The sequence below is a fragment of the Phoxinus phoxinus genome (assembly GCF_949152265.1).
Source record: "Phoxinus phoxinus genome assembly, chromosome: 19".
NCBI lineage: Eukaryota > Metazoa > Chordata > Actinopteri > Cypriniformes > Leuciscidae > Phoxinus > Phoxinus phoxinus.
Genome location: NC_136894.1, coordinates 31,011,464 through 31,031,482, shown reverse-complemented (window position 1 = coordinate 31,031,482; position 20,019 = coordinate 31,011,464). Strand labels below are relative to the sequence as shown.

The 20,019-nt window shown below is 42.5% G+C and overlaps 1 protein-coding gene across 7 annotated transcripts in view; it reads left to right on the top strand.

Moving 5' to 3' along the window:
• LOC306987496 (NACHT, LRR and PYD domains-containing protein 3-like) overlaps positions 1 to 14,685 on the top strand; it is a 74,677-nt gene extending 59,992 nt beyond the window's left edge. For 3 of the 7 annotated variants that reach the window (XM_079591825.1, XM_079591822.1, XM_079591823.1), the window contains 4 exons: positions 2,073 to 2,246; positions 5,976 to 6,149; positions 11,918 to 12,091; positions 13,896 to 14,685. In XM_079591825.1, the coding sequence (XP_079447951.1) occupies positions 2,073 to 2,246; positions 5,976 to 6,149; positions 11,918 to 12,091; positions 13,896 to 13,902 (529 nt within the window). In that variant the 3' untranslated portion in view covers positions 13,903 to 14,685. Of the gene's footprint in view, positions 1 to 157; positions 1,931 to 2,072; positions 2,247 to 5,975; positions 6,150 to 11,917; positions 12,092 to 13,895 lie in introns of all 7 variants that reach the window. The other 4 variants (XM_079591827.1, XM_079591828.1, XM_079591829.1 and 1 more) reach the window with 3 other exon arrangements.
• Positions 14,686 to 20,019: the final 5,334 nt, after the last annotated feature.

Below are 20,019 nucleotides of genomic sequence, written 5' to 3'. Positions count from 1 at the left end.
AGGTGCGTCAACGAAATAATTGCGTTATCGTCATCGTTGACGAAAACAACATTGATGTTCATATTCGAGAGATGGAGCCCTCTGGTGGCGAGTGGGAGGAACCACAGAGGCTTGATTCGTGACAAGGTTGTAATCTGTTAATCTTTTTGGTCCAAAGCAGATTCAAATCAAATCTGCTGAAGAAGTTTCAGTGTCTGTCTGAAGGAGCAGCAAAGCAGAGAAACCCAACACTCCTGAATGAGATCTACACAGATCTCTACATCACAGAGAGTGAAAGTGGAGAGATCAATAATGAGCATGAGGTGAGACAGATCGAGACACAATCCAGGAGAGCAGCAACAGAGGACACACCGATCAAATGCAATGACATCTTTAGACCTTTACCTGGACAAGACAAACCCATCAGAACTGTGCTGACAAAGGGAGTCGCTGGCATTGGGAAAACAGTCTCTGTGCAGAAGTTCATTGTGGACTGGGCTGAAGGGACAGAGAATCAGGACGTCCAGTTCATATTTCCACTTCCTTTTAGAGAGCTCAACTTGATGAAGGACAAAACACTCAGTCTTTCAGATCTTCTTCGTGTCTTTTTCCCTGAAACAAAAGAAATGGAAATATCCAGTGATGAATATAAAGTGTTGTTCATCTTTGATGGTCTGGATGAGTGTCGTCTGTCTCTGAACTTTAAAAGCGAAGTGAAACTGTGTGATATATCTGAACCAGCCTCAGTGGACGAGCTGCTGATGAACCTCATTGTGGGGAATCTGCTTCCCTCGTCTCTCATCTGGATCACCTCCAGACCAGCAGCAGCGGATCTCGTCCCCGCGGAGTGTGTCCATCGAGTGACAGAGGTACGAGGCTTCAGTGACCCACAGAAGAAGGAATACTTCAGGAAGAGAATCCGTAAAAAGCGATTGGCTAAAATAATCATTACACACCTAAACTCCTCGAGGAGCCTCCACATCATGTGCCACATCCCCGTGTTCTGCTGGATCTCAGCCACTGTTCTAGAGGAGATGTTGAGTGAAGCCGAGAGAGGAGAGATTCCCAAGACTCTCACTCAGATGTACACACACTTCCTGATCATTCAGACCAACATCAAACATGAGAAGGACTATGAGAAGAAGAGAGTGAAAGATGAAGACATGATTCTCAAACTGGGGAAACTGGCTTTCCAGCAGCTTGTGAAAGGCAACCTGATCTTCTATGAGGAAGACCTGAGCGAGTGTGGCATTGATGTGACAGAAGCATCAGTGTACTCAGGATTGTGCACTCAGATCTTCAGAGAGGAGTTGGGCTTGTATCAGGGGAAAGTCTTCTGCTTTGTTCATCTAAGTATCCAGGAACATCTAGCAGCTCTATATGCACACATTTACTTTACAAATGAGAACAGAAATGTGTTTGACAAAACCGAACAAAGTTTATTTTCTAAAATCTTAAACCAGAAGAAATATAATTCATTATCTGAGCTGCATCAGAGAGCTGTGGATGAGGCTTTACAGAGTAAGAATGGACATCTGGACCTTTTCCTGCGTTTCCTTCTGGGTCTCTCATTGGAGTCCAATCAGACTCTCTTACGAGAACTACTGACACACACTGGAAGCTGCTCCTACAACAAAGAGGAAACTGTTCAGCTCATCAAACTGAAGATTGAGGAGAATCACTCTCCAGAGAGATCCATCAATCTGTTCCACTGTCTGAATGAACTGGGTGATGATTCTCTGATGCAGGAGATCCAACATTATCTGAAATCTGGAAAAATAGGAGAAACACAACTCTCCTCTTCACAGTGGTCAGCTCTGGTTTATGTGTTGCTGACATCAGAGCAGAAGATGGATGTTTTTGAGCTAAAACAGTTTATTGGAGCACAAAATACAGCAGATGAAGTTCTTCAGAAGCTGCTGCCTGTGGTTAAAGAATCCAGATCAGTTCAGTAAGTCTGACAACAATCATTACACTGATAAAACATGATCATATTTATGATTTATAACCAAAGCAATACTGCAATAGGAGAAACTCATTTATATCAGTGTTTCCTGAACTTAGAGACTGAAGAGTGTCATTGTTCTCTACAGGTTGTGGGATTGTGGTGTTACAGAAGAAGGTTGTGCTGCTCTGACTTCAGCTCTGAGATCAAACCCCTCACACCTGAGAGAACTGGATCTGTCATGGAATAAAGTAGGAGATTCTGGAGTCAAGCAGCTCTCTGATCTACTGCAGGATCCTCACTGTAAACTGGAAATGCTCAGGTAATATTTTATAAAAGTCTCAACGTTGTCTGTATATACAAAAAAAGTTTACCATCAAGTAACTGAAAATTATGTTTAATCTTCATTGGATTCTTTCCAAAGCTTCTGAGGTCATTAAAAAAATGTGTATTGTTTCATGGTGCGTATTTCTAGACACATTTAACCTTATTTTGATTCTCAGGTTAGGGAAAGTACGTCAAATCTGTCCTAAATCATAAGCATCTGAATTTTCATACTCACAATCAGTCAGAAGACTTCTTCGTGGTCTGTTCAGTTCAGTTTTTTAGAAATCAAAGACTTTTGGCAGGCGAGATTTACAAGGCATACTTGTAACAGGACAATTGACCCTTCGCTAAGCCCCGCCCTCCTTAGTTACTGTTGCTTTCGCGCCTGGCACGTCTATTACAGTGTGTGTACAGCGGCGTCAGACATTGCCAAGGAGATAATTAGTCATTTTTGGCGAACAGGTGAAATATCTGAGAGAGCAAGACAAAAGGGACTGTAGTATGCATTCGAGGGATATATCCGCGACATAATATGCACCCGATTAGAGAATAATTTAATCAAAATTGAAGCTAAAGCCTATAGGCTTAACGTTACCAGCGCAGCAGCCACCTCATTCGCCGACCATTCACATGGGAAACACACAAATTGAGGAACAGCTATGTTCATGCACAGGGTAAGTGAAATGTGAAAATTAATTATAATCTAATAATTATAAATCAAACAGTTTATCCATAAATCTTGTGGAATAACACTTAACACCGGGAGAGCCGCGATCTGATTGGGGTAACGTTAACCTTAAAGTTACCCAGGAGTATTAGGCCGTCGATTAACAAAATAATTACTGGTAAATATATTTTAAAGTATATCAGTGAGCCTCCGTCTTGCCTTTAATCATCTTATTTTACGTTCAAATATATGCATATTTGCAATAGTGTCATGTCCCACACTGCTTGATCCACGCCAGCATTTCTCCCCTCGGCTTTTAGGTTTCTGCAAGGAAAAAAATTCCACCCCAGCGTCCAAACTTTTAGGATACCGGGTATCAGATTTGCACAATTCATACGCACAACGCTTCGGCATATTTCCCTTGCTCGAAAGCTTGCCAGACCTCCCGCGCGTAGTTACGGTTGCTAAGCCACGATTGGCCAGTGGCGGTTTTCGGGCGTGGCTTAGCGAAGGGTCAATTGCATATTTTCCACAACAATAGTTACAAGCATGATTGGATGATATGAAGAGGTAACGTCTCGGTTACATATGGTAACCCTCGTTCCCTGAGGGAGGGAACGGAGATGTACGTAGAGACCGGCTGATAGGAATCTCGCTATAGAGGCCAATCTACTTCGAGTGAAACTAAAACAAGCCAATACACATTGGTGTGCAATCATTTGTATCAGCTGTTCCGCCTCGCAGTGCGGGTATATAACTAGCAGCTGAAGTGATTGCACTTCAGTTTTTTGCTGAGGAGCCAAGCCTGAAAAAGCTGGCCGCCCCGGCGGGCAGCAGCAGATGTGGCGACAGGACGTACGTATCTGTTCCATCCCTCAGGGAACGAGGGTTACCATATGTAATCGAGACGTTCCCTTATCGGTCGGTCCAACTCGACGTACGTCGTGACCGATAGGAGAGGGCTTACTCAGAGTGTATCTGTCACTGTTGTTCCGTGATAACCCATACAGTGAGATCATTGGATAACACTGGGAAAGCATGCCCGATCCGAGGGAGGGGAAACACTGCGGAATCCACTTTCTTCAAAAAGTTATGTGGGGAATACATAAGGACTAGCCCGAAGGTTGTACTACATATGAGATAGTGGGTGACTTAGCCCAAGGGAAAGACACAGGCTTCCGTTAGGAGCAGCCATGGAGATATATACACATATGAGATCCCCGTAGGGTCACACATATGGAACCCAGCCTAGATCCGGTTCTCAAGGATTCAGCGGATAAGGGCCTGGTGCCAGATGCTCCGCCATGTCCGGGCCGAGGTTGTTTGGAGGACTCAACAGGTTGTTCACTCTGAAGCAATAAGGGTACTCAGTAGGGTGCAGCAAGCCGACAGAGGGGGTCTCTCAGTGTTTCTACCCGTCTAGGGTGAGAACACGGGAAGAGACCGGCTCTACACGTAGGCTATGGTATCTAGCGAACGTGTCAGGTGTCGCCCAGCCCGCAGCTCTACAGATATCTGTTAGCGAGGAGCCATGTGCCAGTGCCTCTCGTTGAGTGTGCATGCAACCTGAGCGGGCAGGGCACGCTTTGTGCTTGGTAAGCCAAGGCGATGGCATCCACTATCCAGTGGGCCATCCTCTGCTTGGAGACAGCCTTTCCCTTCTGCTGGCCTCCGTAACAGACAAAGAGCTGGTCTGAGGTCCTGACGGTTTGAGTTCTTTCCACGTACATGCGCAGAGCGCGAACGGGACAGAGCAAAGCCAGGGCTGGGTCTGCCTCCTCCAGGGGCAGCGCTAGCAAGTTCACTACCTGGTCCCTGAAGGGAGTGGCAGGAACGTTGGGCACATAGCCAGGCCATGTTCTTAGTACAACATGGTTGTCACCCGAACTCTAGGCACGATTCGTCGACTGAAAATGCTTGCAGGTCCCCTACCCTCTTGACTGAGGCCAGTGCAACCAGCAGCAAAGTCGTCATGGAGAGAAGCTTTAAGTCTGCTGGGGGCAGCGTCGCCGAATTGTCATCCGCAGAGAAGTCTGACCCACCCTTTGATGCAGTGATCGACAGCTGTTCATTGCAGGGAGTGCAGAAGGAAACGACTGGTACACACCTCGTGGATGGTCCAGCACGTTCTGTCGCCAGCTCTACTGGCTGTGGAGCATGGGAGGAATGAGGGTTCCTAGGGGGTTGGTTCCCTGCCTGAAGTAACCCTCTGAGGAGGATTGGATCGAGACAGAGACACGGGGAGTCCGCCCCTTTGCAGGAACAAGAGTCTCGACCGCAGCTCCGTGATGGTCATCTTTCCTCTATGGGTACATGACTCATCCACAAAAGCTGCCTCACCGTGTTCAAAGCCCAGACACACGTGGCAGCAATCGTGACCATCCCGTGACCCCAGGTAATGACCACATCCAGAAACACACAGATAGAAAGTCATCTTTAAAAAGACGCGTTTCTATCTGTGTAAGCTCTATTAGGGACTGCTCTCGCTGGTGCTGAAGCACGCAGGGGAAAGATCACCACGAACACATAGAAGAATGTGCACCTGTCTGTGCGCTGTTTCTCTCTCGCTGGTCTTACCAGCCGTGAAAACGGCTGTTGAGGGCTTTCACTGCGCACCTTACCAGCTGTGACAAAAAGCTTTTTTGTTTTTTTTTGTTCTGCACCAAAGTGGAGAGGTCCTGAAGAGGCTTGTCTCATTTCACAAAGCTGACTTGACAGGTTTTAAGAAAGCATCGAAGTGCTTGGCTCCGAAGCAAAAAGCTGATGTGCAATCACCCCAGCTGCTCATTATATATTCGCACTGCGAGGCGGAACAGCTGATTCAAATGATTGCACGCCAATGTGCATTGGCTTGTTTTAGTTTCACTCGAAGTAGATTGGCCTCTCTAGTGAGATTCCTATAAGTCAGTCACGACGTACGTCCAGATTTACCGAGCGATAAGGGAACAACTGCTTTCATATACAAATCTGTTAAGGAGAAAGAAGAAATTCATATTATGTAATTTACATCAGTGTTTGCTGGACTGAGAGACTGAAGAGTGTCATTGTTCTCTACAGGTTGTGGGATTGTGGTGTTACAGAAGAAGGTTGTGCTGCTCTGACTTCAGCTCTGAGATTAAACCCCTCAGACCTGAGACACCTGAGTCTGTCAAGGAATAAAGTAGGAGATTCTGGAGTCAAGCAGCTTTCTGATATACTGCAGGATCCTCACTGTAAACTGGAAATATTGTGGTAAGATTGTATACAATTTCCCAACATAGTCCTCTATTTTAATGGTACAGTAAATAATGATTGCCATACAAAAAAATAAAATGAATCTTTTGTGAAATTTCTAATGGGAATGTTGCTTTTATTTTCATTAGATTCTTTCCAATGTGTCTGACATCATTTTACAATAGATAGATAGATAGATTTTTATTTGTCCTCGAGAGGAAATTTGTTTCCACCATAGATGCGTACATAATACAAACACACATAGCACATTGAGAACATGACTACATAAACATATACAAAAAACAAGAAAGCATACCTGACGTATCAATGGCCGATTTCTTATGTATTTAGAGCTCGTATAGATACAGGAACAAAACTCTTGCTAAACTTGGCCTTTCTACACATCGGCATCCTATACCTGCGGCCAGAGGGCAGAATAATAAAATACTTGTGAAGTGGGTGTTCTGAGTCATTTAAGATTTTTTGTGCCTTTCACAACGTAAATGTCGAGACACTATTTGATAAATTGGGGGTAGGGATACCAATAATTTTGCTTGCTTAATTAGTTATCTTTAAGAATTTGTTCTTGTTGGTGACTGTAAGCATATGAAAAAAACAAATGGCACAATACATAAGGACTGGCTCAATAATACTGCGATACAGAAGCAAAAGAAGACGTGGCTGAACAGACAAGTGCCTAAGTTTACGAATAGCTGTCAGTTTTTTTTTGACAGCGTTTGTAAACCCCTAAAGTGTGCTGGTTGAAATTGAGATTTTGATCCAAAATAATGCCAAGATATTTGAAATGCTCTACTCTCTCAACTATCTCTCCGTTAATGATAATGCTAGAAGCATGGATTGGTGTTTTTGAGGTTCTAAAGACCAGTTCCTTAGTCTTTAAAATATTTAGATGCAGAAAGTTATCCTCACACCACATACTAAAATGTTCTGTAGAACGTTGATAGTCCAAAAAAGAGTCATTGTCCTCATTAAGCAGAGAAAGAATGGCTGTATCGTCTGCATATTTGAAGTAATGAGTAGTTGTAAATGGACTCTGACAGTCATTTGTGCAAAGAATAAAAAGGAATGGGCTAAGTACGCACCCCTGAGGGGCGCCAGTATTTAGGACAATGGTTGGTGATAATGCACTTGGGGTCTATTTGAAAGAAAATTATGGATCTAATTTGTCTATGGATCCAATATAGTAGATAGTAGATATATATGCTATATAGATATATAGATATAGGCCACATTTACACATAGCCGGGTATTTAGAGAAACGAATATTCCCCCCTCCGTTTTCAATAATAACATCGTGCACACAACCCGCATAAGTACGCCGTCGAGCGCCATCATAACTATGCCAAACCTATGGGCGGCAGTGTGGGGAGAAGGATAAAGCCATGCAAGCCAATCAGAATCCTCAGAACCGACAAGAGGGAACCTAAAACCCCGTTTCTCCCTGTTGACACGACAACATATAACCGGCGTTTTCAGAAATCTCCACTTTGGCCGGAGTTTTTAGAAATAATCGTTTTCTGGGATAAAAACGGCGTTTTCGTGTAAATGACAGGCCATAACGCAGAGAAATATCTGCGTTTTCCCATCGTATAAACGGGGCCATAGATAGTATAAACATGACTGGATAATGTAAAGATGTGACAACCATGTTCATATACAGATATGTTGATGATTTTTGGGTACTTGCACAAATAATGAATATTCGGTCACACTTTATTTTAAGGTGTCATTGTTACAGTGTAATTATATATTTAAGAGTAATATTAAGCAACTACATGTACTCACTATAGGGTTAGGGTAGCATTATGATTTGGTTGAGGGTTAGTTGCATGTAAATATCCAATCCAATCCAATCCACTTTATTTGTATAGCACAATTTAAACAAACAACAAGGTTACCAAAGTGCTTTACAGAGATACAAATATAACGCAAACATCATAAACACAAATAATATCAACAATGACAGCGACAACGAAGACCACAGCACCACTCATGGTGAATCAAAGGCAAAGGAATTAAAGAATAAAAATATGTTTTTAAACGAGATTTAAAAGTGTGAAGGGTGGGCGCAATTTTAATGTGCGGGGGTAAATCATTCCACAATTTGGGTGCAACTGCTGAAAACGAGCGGTTGCCTCTGGTCTTTAGCCTGGTCCTGGGCACATTCAGCCGCAGCTGATCACCAGACCTCAGCGACCTTGACGGAGTGTAAATATGCAGGAGCTCTGAAATGTACTGAGGTGCCAACCCATTTAGCGACTTAAAAACAAACATTAAAATCTTAAAATGTATTCTAAAATATACAGGGAGCCAGTGGAGCGAGGCCAAAATAGGAGTTATGTGTTCATGTTTCCGGGTTTCTGTTAACAGGCGAGCAGCTGCATTTTGGACTAACTGTAAGCGTGAAAGGGAAGTTTGGTTCACGCCAATGTAAAGTGCATTTCAGTAGTCCAAACGGATCGAAATAAAAGCATGAATCACTTGCTCAAAAATATTAAAAGATAAAACGGGTTTAATTTTGGTTAAAAGCCTCAATTGATAAAAACAGGATTTAACCACCATGTTTATCTGCTTGTCAAGCTTAAATTCACTGTCAATTTGAATGCCTAGATTCGTAATTACTGGCTTTACATATTGCTGCAGGGACCCAAGGTTTACGGGAGTGAAGTCACAGACCCGGCTGGGTCCAAACACAGTGATCTCAGTTTTTTCTTCGTTTAAATTAAAAAAATTAAAAGACATCCAGGTTTTAATATCCTTGAGACATTCAAGTAACGGAGTCAGAGAACCGCTTTCATCTCTTCTCAGTGGTAAGTAGATTTGCGAGTCATCCGCATAAAGATGGTAGGAAATACCATGTCTTTTAAAAATATTACCAAGAGGGAGAAGGTACAAGGAGAACAGTAGTGGTCCAAGAACTGAGCCTTGCGGGACTCCACAGAAAAGGGGGGCGATAGATGATGTAGAGTCACCAAGCTTTACAGAAAAAATTCGGTCAGATAAATACGATCTGAACCACTGCAGGGCAGTATCTCGGATGCCTATACAGTGCTCTAGGCGAGAGATAAGAATGCTGTGATCAATTGTGTCGAAAGCAGCAGTAAGGTCTAAAAGCACGAGAATAGCTGAGTCTCCACAGTCTGTAGTTAATAAAAGATCATTAAAAACTCTTAAAAGTGCAGTCTCAGTACTATGAAAAGCTTTAAAACCAGATTGAACATTTTCAAAAATACCATTTGCATCTAAATAGGATTGTAATTGTGCAAAAACAATTTTTTCTAAAATTTTTGAAATAAAAGGAAGCTTTGATATCGGTCGGTAGTTAGCTAAAATAGTAGTGTCCAGATTTTGCTTTTTAATAAGAGGTACAACAGTTGCCTCCTTGCAATAAGCTGGGACAATTCCTGAAGTCAGACTGCTATTAATATTTTTTTGGACATTTGGCCCTATAGTGGTCCAGACCTCCTTAAAAAGACGAGGGGGGATAATGTCTGTAGGACATACTGAGGGATTAAGCTGTACAATTAATTTATTAAGGCAAGAAAGCGACACTGGCTCAAACTGCTCAAACACTGTTAAACAGGTCAGCATTTCAGTGGGGTCGGATACAGGTGGGGAAATATGTTGTTAAATGAGAAACAATGTCCAGAATGCTAGTACATGTGGAGAGAAATGAAGAAGTTAATTTCTCTGTGTCAGTTACGAGACCAGTATCAAACTGAGACAACTTTTGAACAACACAAGAAAACTGAGTAGCAGTGGTTGGCTTAAACACACGGCCTAGGCGTGCAGGGGCAATTGGTTTAGATTTAAGACAGGACAAGTTAAAATCAAATAAAACCGGCATGTGATCGGAAAATACAGCATCCTGTGTCTGAATATTCAAAATGGGCAAACCATAGGATAACACAAGACCTAACGTGTGCCCCTGTTCCTGTGTGGGCCCACTGACATGTTGAAGAAAGTTAAAAGTATCAATCATATCCAAAAAATCTTTAGTAAATGGTTTGGAGGGACAACAAACATGTACATTAAAATCACCAACAATTAAAACTCTATCATAGTCTGTCATAATGCTGGCCAAAAAGTCAGAGAACTCTTTTATAAAATGTTTGTTATATTTCGGCGGGCGATATATCACCGCACACAGTACGGGATCCGATCGGCCTAAGACAAACAAGCTCAATTCAAATGATGAAAAAACAGATGGTGCCAAAAATTTACAATGTAAGCTGCTCTTTAAGACAGTCACTATTCCTCCTCCACGTCCAGTGGTCCTTGGGGAATTTAAAAAAGTACAGTCAGGAGGTAAGAGGTCTATAAAGGCGTCTGACTCACCCACGGCAATCCATGTTTCTGTTAAAAACAGTACATCCACAGCTTGTGTGATGAAGAAGTCCTTAAGAATGAAAGTTTTGTTCATTACCGATCTTGCCTTTATCAGTGCACATTTGGTCGGTAGAGTCAAGATGTCAGCCGCAACAGCTGACCTGCACAGCGGCCGAAGGTTGCTGTAGTTCCTTCCGCCAGGACTTCGGGAACGAAGCGCGCAGGTGCGCAGACCATGTCGCTTCTCGTACAGGCCTGCAACAGGTATCAACCAGCTGGTAGTTGGAACAAGGCCGCGACGAGCGACAAGGCGTTGAAAACATCGGTGACATTCCGGTGTCACCGGCAACAACTCAGAGGGTGAAGCCAGCCATGCCTTAATCCGGACTAGCCAGCCGCTACGCGCCCCTCTACGTCTGCGTCTCCGGGGAAGTGGACCCTCGATGCAGATGAGATGAGCTGGGACATTCGTCAAGAGTGGAGGAGGAAATGTTTTTGAACCACCCTGAGAGTAGTTTGCTGTAACGTCCACCGTAGTTTTGATTATAAGTAGCTCTTGACGATTATACACCAACAGAGAATGAATGGTCTTTGGGACAGACAGTACGAACCACACAAACAAAACAACGACTGTCAGGGTAAGACGGCGAGCCAGACACACTGGCGCCATCTTCCCAGTTGACTGATTAAGACCCTAATTATCTAATTATTAATTATGCATAATTTACTGTTATTACTATGGTAAGTTCATGTAACATATGTAACAAGGACACTGTTAAATAAAGAATATTTATAACCGAATATTCTTGCAATTTTTATGATATGGAAAATATCCCGCTCAAGCAGTTTGTAGAAGCGGGTCTGAACCTTAGACTGGACCTGTTAATGGTGCTGTGGATTAAGTGTCTGATTGTGAAGTTCTGCTTATCTGAGCTGTAGATCCTGAACTGAGAGACTGAAGTGTGTTATCTGTCAGGACCACTATCGTCAAATATGATTGACAATTAGCAGACAGTTTGGATTGGCGGAATGGTTCCGTTCTGGGCGAGAACTCCCTGCGCATCCATGCAGCCTAGCATGGATAAGAGCATGGAGAGCAGAAATAACCCCCCTTGGGGTAAACAGAACAGAACCAACATGAATGTATGCAAATATATTTAATTCAAGATTTTAAAGTACAACATAATTCGAGAATTTATTCTGATTCAAGGGGAATCAGAATGCCAAATCCTGATTGGCGAGAGGAGCTGTGGATGGAGGAGAGTAATTTGCTTGTGAGAAACGCGATAGCTGCTGATAATACTGAAGGAGCTTATATATGTATACGGTGATAGGCGTCGTATTCCTATAGGTAGATGGATCAGCTGAGAGTCAGCTGATGCGAGTTTGACTAACGTGACCTACCAGAACTAATGCTACGCTTGATTTCTCTACAGGTTGAAGGATTGTGGTGTTACAGAAGAAGGTTGTGCTGCTCTGACTTCAGCTCTGAGATCAAACCCCTCACACCTGAGAGAACTGAGTCTGACATTTAATAAACTAAGAGACTCAGATGTGAAGCTGCTCTCTGATCTGAAGAAGGATCCACATTATAAACTGGAGACGCTTGAGTGAGTAGTGATGATTAAAACTGTTCATATTTTAATTGAAAGTTAATTTAGTTTCTTCTTAGTTTACTTTCCTTGTGATGGTGAATTACACACTATAAACATGTTTCATAAGATTAATGTAATTTTTTATTATAGTTTATAGTAGGGGTGTGCATTGGCACTGCCCTCACAATTCAATTCGATTACGAATCACCAGCTAACGATTCGATTCAATTCGATTATACGATGCATTGCGATGCATCACAATTCTACTGCACACAACAAGGCAAATTTTTCATCAGTCATGAGGCAATACAAGCAGTCATATATTGAACAACAGATTTTATTGGCTGCTATGTGTGTATTATCACTCTCCTGTATCTTTGACATAAATGTCATTAAACAAAATAAAATTGAATGGTAGGCTACAGGGTATTGTATATGGCATTTTCAAACCTGAAAAAGAAAACATAAATCACTGCTTTCTAGGGCTGTAATCTCCCAGTCGATTGTTGGTCGATACGTTCTTGCTTGACCAAAATTCTGATTGGTCGATTTTTTGCCGCGTTCATTTCATCAGTTTTGCCGCGTTCATTTCATCAGTTTTGCCGCGTTCATTTCATCAGTTTTGCCGCGTTCATTTCATCAGTTTTGCCGTGTTCATTTCATTCGTTTTGCGCGTTCATTTCATCAGTTTTGCCGCGTTCATTTAATTCGTTTTGCGCGTTCGTTTCATCAGGTGGAAAGCACTAATTGCTAATGGGGGTGTTTTCAGAGCACCCCAGTCTGTCTTCAGAACACCCCCTTGTTTTCACTTCTTTTGGATTAGCCCAAACCACTGGAGAAGAGAGACAGATTGAAGAAAGTAGGCTACTAGAAGGTTTGCTGAATATTATTTATTTAATTGAAAGACCGTTTAATTCATAGTCAGTCCTCTTCTACCATGTCAACAAAGACATCGGCAGTGTGGCAGCATTTTTTTTTAGAAGACGGGAAAAAATTATTGGAGCCCAATGCGCAATGCACTGTGCCACTGTTTGTATTAGTTTTGAGCCTATGCTTTATTTTTCAGCTATGCACTTTATTTAGATTTTGCTCTTGATCTGGTTTGTTTAATAAATATTTTTTTCAAATGGACATGCCTTTTGTGTTTAAAAGTAAAAGCTTTATGTTAGTCTATTCGTGTCTCAGCCGCGAAGCTGCACTCCTGTGTTCAGCCTTGTCTTGTTTAGTATCCCATTAACTTCGTAGAATCCAAAATGTGCCCAGATGTCCGCTTTTCCAAGCTTTAGGTGCGTTTTTAATTACCCGTCTATCGCAGTCATCTCCCTCCGCCTCAGCCGTCTTGATTGTTGTTGTTGTTATGCCCACGAAAGTAACTTTATTGTCCAACTCAAGGCCAGAAAATAAACAGTGACATAATCGATTATGGCACTTTGCCGCATCGATGCTGAATCGTGCATATCCCGCATTGCGATGCATCGCCGAATCGATTATTGTTGACACCACTAGTTTATAGCAACAATTAAATATCTTCAAGTTTCTTTTTATTTCAAACAATTCAATATTTTGCTTTTATCATTGTCAATGTCAGTTGCAATAAAAGATGATGGTAAATATTTATCACTAGTTTCTTTATCATAAATAAAACTAAGGCCAGTGACACAGAAAGAGGACAGTCATACAGGATTATAGATACGATTTAACAATCGTGTATCACAATATTATATTATAATCTCTCACTTAATCATCCAAGTAGTTTATTTTAGTTGTTCCAGAGTTGATAATGCAATAATGTCACAATATCAATGTGTTTTACTTACAGGTTTTAGATGTTAGTCTGACCTTCTCTGGATCAGCTGATGGAGAATAAAGAGCCGCTACAGACACAATCACATTCAACAGAATCAACACACACAAACACACAGGGATCATCACAACTTTACTGAAAGATCCAATCCTTCATCCAAAGTCAAACCAGGAAACCTTCAACCAGATGAACTGGATAATATTCTGAATGTTCAGATCCAATCTGACCTCTGACCTGTAACGCCTGAATCATAATCATCACTGTTCACTCGTTAGCCAGAGGAGAACCAAGCGACTGAGTCTGGTTTCTGACAAGGTTTTCTTCTCCATTCTGTCACTGATGGAGTTTTAGTTTCTGCCACTGTCGCCTCTGGCTTGATAAGTTGGAGACACTTAATATTCAACGATATTATTGATCTGCTGCATTGACACCATTATATGAGAACTGAACTGAGCTGGACGATGACATCACGGTTTGCTCCAGAGCGGCTGTATAAATAAATGAACTACATTAATAACTTTTTTACAACAGAAATGAATCAACACTGAACTTAAACTGGACTAAGAGATTATTTTCTTCTAGATCTGCTGCAGGAACAAACTTTTTTGCATTATTTTTCTGTTATCTCTTTAAATCTGCTTTGAAAACATCTGGATTGTAAAAAGCGCTGTATAAATAAAGGTGACTTGACTTTTGTTTTCTACAGAAGTGACATTTATACTGCAAACGCTCTACTACAAACAACTCCATATATAATATTTATTTAATCACTTATTCAGCCCACAAACATATTCACATGCCTTTGATTATACTATAGTAACATTCACAATTAAATCTATTGCATTTCATTTATCGCCTCTTTTAAATGTAAAAAATCATTCTTTATTTTTTTTTATTCATAATCTATAGACATCTTTCAATAATAAAATGGTTAATCAAGTTTTAATTTTAATTTAGAGTTGCAGAATATACATTCCATAATCTATTGCCAACTCCACATCAAATCTTCTATATGAATGATTAACTGTATTCTATTATAAGTCGATTCACAGTCAGAGATGAAACTCAGAGTTCAGCTGTGTGTCCATGAAGAGTGACCGTTCTGGACAAACCAGTGAAATCCACTGATCTGAGGAACATCGTTAAGACATTTTTATTAGCATTTACAATCTCCTGCTCCAGCAATATATAACACAGAGGAGGAGTTTACCTGAGAAGGAGAAGGAAGAGTTTCCAGCTTCAGTGAGACAAAATGAGAGACACACACACGACAATATAGGCGCTGCTGTCCCTTTTTACACAAAGCCTCTGTGTTCACATCAAAACACAATCCTGTATCAATAATTGTCCCCAGATATTTATAACTTTCCACACATTCCTCCTTCTCGCTCTTAATAAATGTGACGTGAGAAGAATGTGTTTGTGTTCTAGAGTCAATAATCATGTCTTCTGTCTTACATTAAGCTGTTAAAAGTTGAAACTAATATATTATATAGACTCATTACATGCAAAGTGAGATATTTCAAGCCTTTATTTGTTTTAACGAGTTTGTTTGCCCATAAAATCTTTAAGATATTAGGTTAAACTTATTTGGCTTGCTGTCCACTGGAGAGGGGCTCGATGAAGCAGCTTCAACTCGAGCTCTGATATACCCCCCAAAAGTGTCGAATAAAATTTGGGACAGCAAGTTAGAATAACATGATCAATTAATTAAGAACTTGGGAAATACAGGATGCCTAAGAGCTTAAAGCATGTTACCCCCCAAAAGAATGGAAATTTAAGCTGTATGGAGCATGGATGGACGCTGCTGCGGCAGTGATGTTTAACGGAGCTCCTGTGGTAACTCTGGCTGGACCGCGTCTCCCTACTATGCCCACCATGTGGGGCTATGAGTGGAGCTCCGGCGGGAGCTGTGTTTGAAAGAGTGCGCCTGCGTTCGTTGGAGTGAAACAACATGGGCTTGTGGAAATTTGCCTGGGGTACATCTCACCGCTGCACTGCTGCGGCAGTGACTTTCAGAAACTAATCCTGCGGGAGTATCTTGGGACTGGAGTTTGAGTACGAGGTTGGAGAACGCCCTGCCACATCCATGACATGGAGCCCTATGGAGTTAGAGAACATAGGGCCTCCAGATGTCACGAACGGGGGAGGAGGTCCTCGTCCCTAAAGGCAAACGGGCCACCAGTATCTGAAGTGAAACTCCCTACGCAGCAAGAGGGAGCCTACGGTATACATGGAAATGCAGAACTACCATCCTTCTGACACAGGGGGCTTAGATCACATAAAGACATAATGGCCCGTCGCGCTTGAGGGACGTACGATCCTTGGTATCTCCAGTCCTCTTTTCGGATAGGAGGGCCCACACTGCGATCCGAAAGGGGGATCCTCCATGGATAAGAAACATGAAGGATCTCACGGCGATTCAGAAAGGGAGAGCCCCCACGGTGCCCGAATAGAAAGCTCATGCTGCGTTTCGACCGGGAGAGCTCCCGCGCTTCGAAGGAGAGAGCCCCCCCCCCCCCCCCCCCCCCCATATGTATAAATAGGGAGTTCACTCTGCGATCAAAACGGGAGAGCCCACACAGCAAGTCGAACGGAGAGCCTACGATGCATCTGGATGGGGAGCCCACACGGCGATTCAGATGGGAGACCCCACTCCAGGAGTGGTATGTCACGCACATCTGAAAGGGGAGAGCTCTCACTGCATCCAGATGAATACACGCCCTGCGGGGCTAGGTAAGCGGGGAGATGCGATAGTAGGGAGAGGCGGTCCGGACTCAGAAGGATGCTAGTGTTTGTTGTGCTTGTCTAATGTTATGCAGATCTGAACGAACATATGTTTCGAAGGTGTGGGACGACCATCGACCTAGCATTTTGGTTTGGTGATCGGAAAGGCCCCTTGTGCTGCTGTGGTGGCTGCACCTATTCGGAAAGAATGTGAAGAGAAATGTTTGGTTGGGATGCCGGAACTGTTGAGGATGAATTTGAGGTTCTTTGGAACCAATGTCTGGAGGCAGGAAGGTTTTATCATCGATGACGAGAGGATCGAGAGAAGAGGTGAATTGGGATTTCCTCTGGTGAAGAAAAAGTTTAAGGACTGGTATGGTTGGCTGAGGAGCGGCGCACAGGGCAAATAGAACGGGCGTGAGCTCCGCCACAGAAATTGCAGACATGGAGGAAGCGGCATCGTTGTCTGTTGCAGCCTGAAGAATTAAAGCTGCTGCACACTTGTCTGCCTGAAACTGAGGTAAAAATCTGGTTACAGTCATTCCTTGATTGAGGGACATATGAAGTGGGTTTTTCTTGGAAAGGAGCTGGATGGGTTGGAAAATCTGGGTTGGTTTGGGGACATTCTGAAGTAGAATGAATGATAGACCTGCAGATGGCGCAAGAAAGGCTTCGAATGCCTAAGAAGACACTGTTATATAGTTCGAGGTCCAAGGCTCCCCAGTAAGGACACTGGTTCCAGTGGGTGACACGGGCGGCGCATTTAGCTGAAAAAAGCTTATGGTATGTATAAAAATGACTACCTCCGAAAGAGAGACTGAGCTCTGCTATGATTGAGAGGTAGTCATTTAATTCCTTGCGTCTGGCTGGAAATGAAGTGCAAATTACTTCTGTGTATCTGGCAAAAGCAATGTAGAATTCTGCAAGTGTGAGAACTCGTTTTGAAGGTTGTATGGAATTTTTGAGATTGATGGTTAATGGGCCGCAGTCAAACGAGCGGTGGGATTCATTGAGAGGGACGGAAGTCAGGAGAGAAGGAAGATCAATATCTGCACCTGATAGAATTAGGGAACGGAGATGGGCTGAGACTGGAGGTGGTTCCATGGCTACTGCATTGGGAGGAGCTGGAAGATGGACTGCTGTGGAGAGTGAATGGGTTGGCAAGCGGATTGTACCTGAAGAGCAAGTGTTAGTGTTGAGAAAAGTAGATGAATGTTGATCGGAGGGTCCCATTACTGACTGGTGTCCAAGATGGCTGGCATGGGCTGAAGTGAGAGGAAGGGGAGGGTTTGTGGGGAAAAAAGGTGTAGACATCCTTTGCGGAGGCAACCTCACGCTCGGATGTGAACTGGGAAGAATATTAGGAGATAATTGGAAGATAGAAGGGGGAAGAAATGAATGAGGAGAATTGGAATGGAAGGAAAGAGGAGGGGGGATGGCAAGCGAAGGCAACCTCGCGCTAGGATCCGCTCTTTGAGTAGGTTGGTTTGAGGGTGAGAGAAATGTGACTGTGTGCGAGGGTGACCTGGCACAAGGGTTATTATAAAGAAGATTAGAGAAAACTGGAGAAGCAGAGGGAAGTGCAGAGGAATGTGATTGTGAGTTTGGTTCTTGCCTCGGGAGTGGGGCTGACTGCATGAAGTTTGTGAGAGCTGGAGAAGAAGCGGAACTGTTTTTTGCGGCCCTTGTTGTTGGCCGGGTGGAAATACCGGCGGACAAGGAAGTGCGAGCCGCGGCGGCGCCGGCGGCTTTTGGATCGGCGCGTTGGGATTGTGTGGTGGGTTCAGAACGCCGGACCGGGAGAGAAACGGAGGTAGAAGAGGGGCGAGTCTTGCTTTTATGAGATGTTGAAGTGTTTGATGGCATGCTGGAACTGAAAGAACTGATGAAAAGATCGTAGAGTTGAGCTTTTGATGACCTGCGGGAGAAATAGATTCCGGAGCTGGAGAGGACTTGACGTAGGCTGTTGACTGAACATTTTGAAATGGGTGGAATCGGTGTATTAGCAGCGGTGGAATGGAGAGATGATGTCTGAGAAGATGTACGAGGCTCAGTTAAAACTGGCGATCTTGAAGGTGGAGGAGAGCGTTGCCTTTTGGTGCGTGGTTTGTATGAGCGCTGGATTTCGCGGCCAGAGCGCTCATGAAGATTATCCGTGTTTGCATCCGAATGATCCGATCTTACGCGGGGTGTGGCTGTCGGTGTCTCAGGAAGGCTCGTCAGTTCGTCGTCTGAAGGAAAGAGTTGGATTTCCGGGATGTCGGACATTATTCCGTGCGGCAATACCCCATAGTACTGGAACAGCTGATGCTATGGGGAGAGGTAAGCAGCTGCTTATATACTGTACTCGGCTGATGATTGAAAGATTAGATTTGCTCACTCCTCCCTAACTTACGTTTAGAAACTTCATATAATTGTGATGATTATGGCTTACAGCTTATGAAAATTTGCAAAATTTCTGAGATTTTGAATTTGGGGTTTTCATAAGATGTAAGCCATGATCATCAAAATTATAAATAAAGATGTGTCAGTGCAGTTGTAGTGAATTCCTTAAATTGTTAGTAATAAATTAATAGAATGATCTGCATAGATAAGTGAGTGATGTCATGGTGTGTGATGTCATGGTGTGTGTGATGACATGGTGTGTGTGATGACATGGTGGGGACTTTCAATTATGTCCACCAAAGTAAAGTCTCTTGGCTGAGTGACACAATAGAGAAATAATAAACTAGAACAACTCTACAGAACTGAAAATAAAAAATGATACTGATCGCAAAATAAGCATGACAGAAGCGAACGTTTACTAAAGACGATTACATCAATATTTCACCAGTGTTTTACAATATCAAATTTAACAGTGACAGCAATTTATTAATTTGTGTCAGAAGTGCACATCAGTCGTCCTGAATCAGACTATTGACCATTTCACATAAGAAGAGAACAGCTGCGCCTGCTTCCATTTATTTGTGATCACAAGAATGCATAAAACAACTCTATTAAGGCTTTTAAGTCTAAAGATTTACATTTAGAACAATTTTGATGAAATATCTTGTTTACGTCTCGTCTCAGCATTTAATAAATATAAACAATAAATATTTAAGAATACGCTCCTGTTCTGTCATTATTTCGTACCAATGTTAGGTTTGGCTTAGTCTTATGTAACTTTATTACTTTGAGTTTGATCAACTTAAACCATTTAAGGCAATCGGTTTCCTCAAAACATTTAAATAACGATATAGTTGTTAAGACTTAGTTAGATTTATTACCTTAATTCAAACTGAATTAATAAAATTAACCTTAAATATTTAAGTTTATTTTACTCTAAATATTGACAAAACCAACACTAACATATAAGTGAATTTAACTCAGTGTATATATATGAGTTTACAGTTCTCTTAAATGGTTTAAGGCA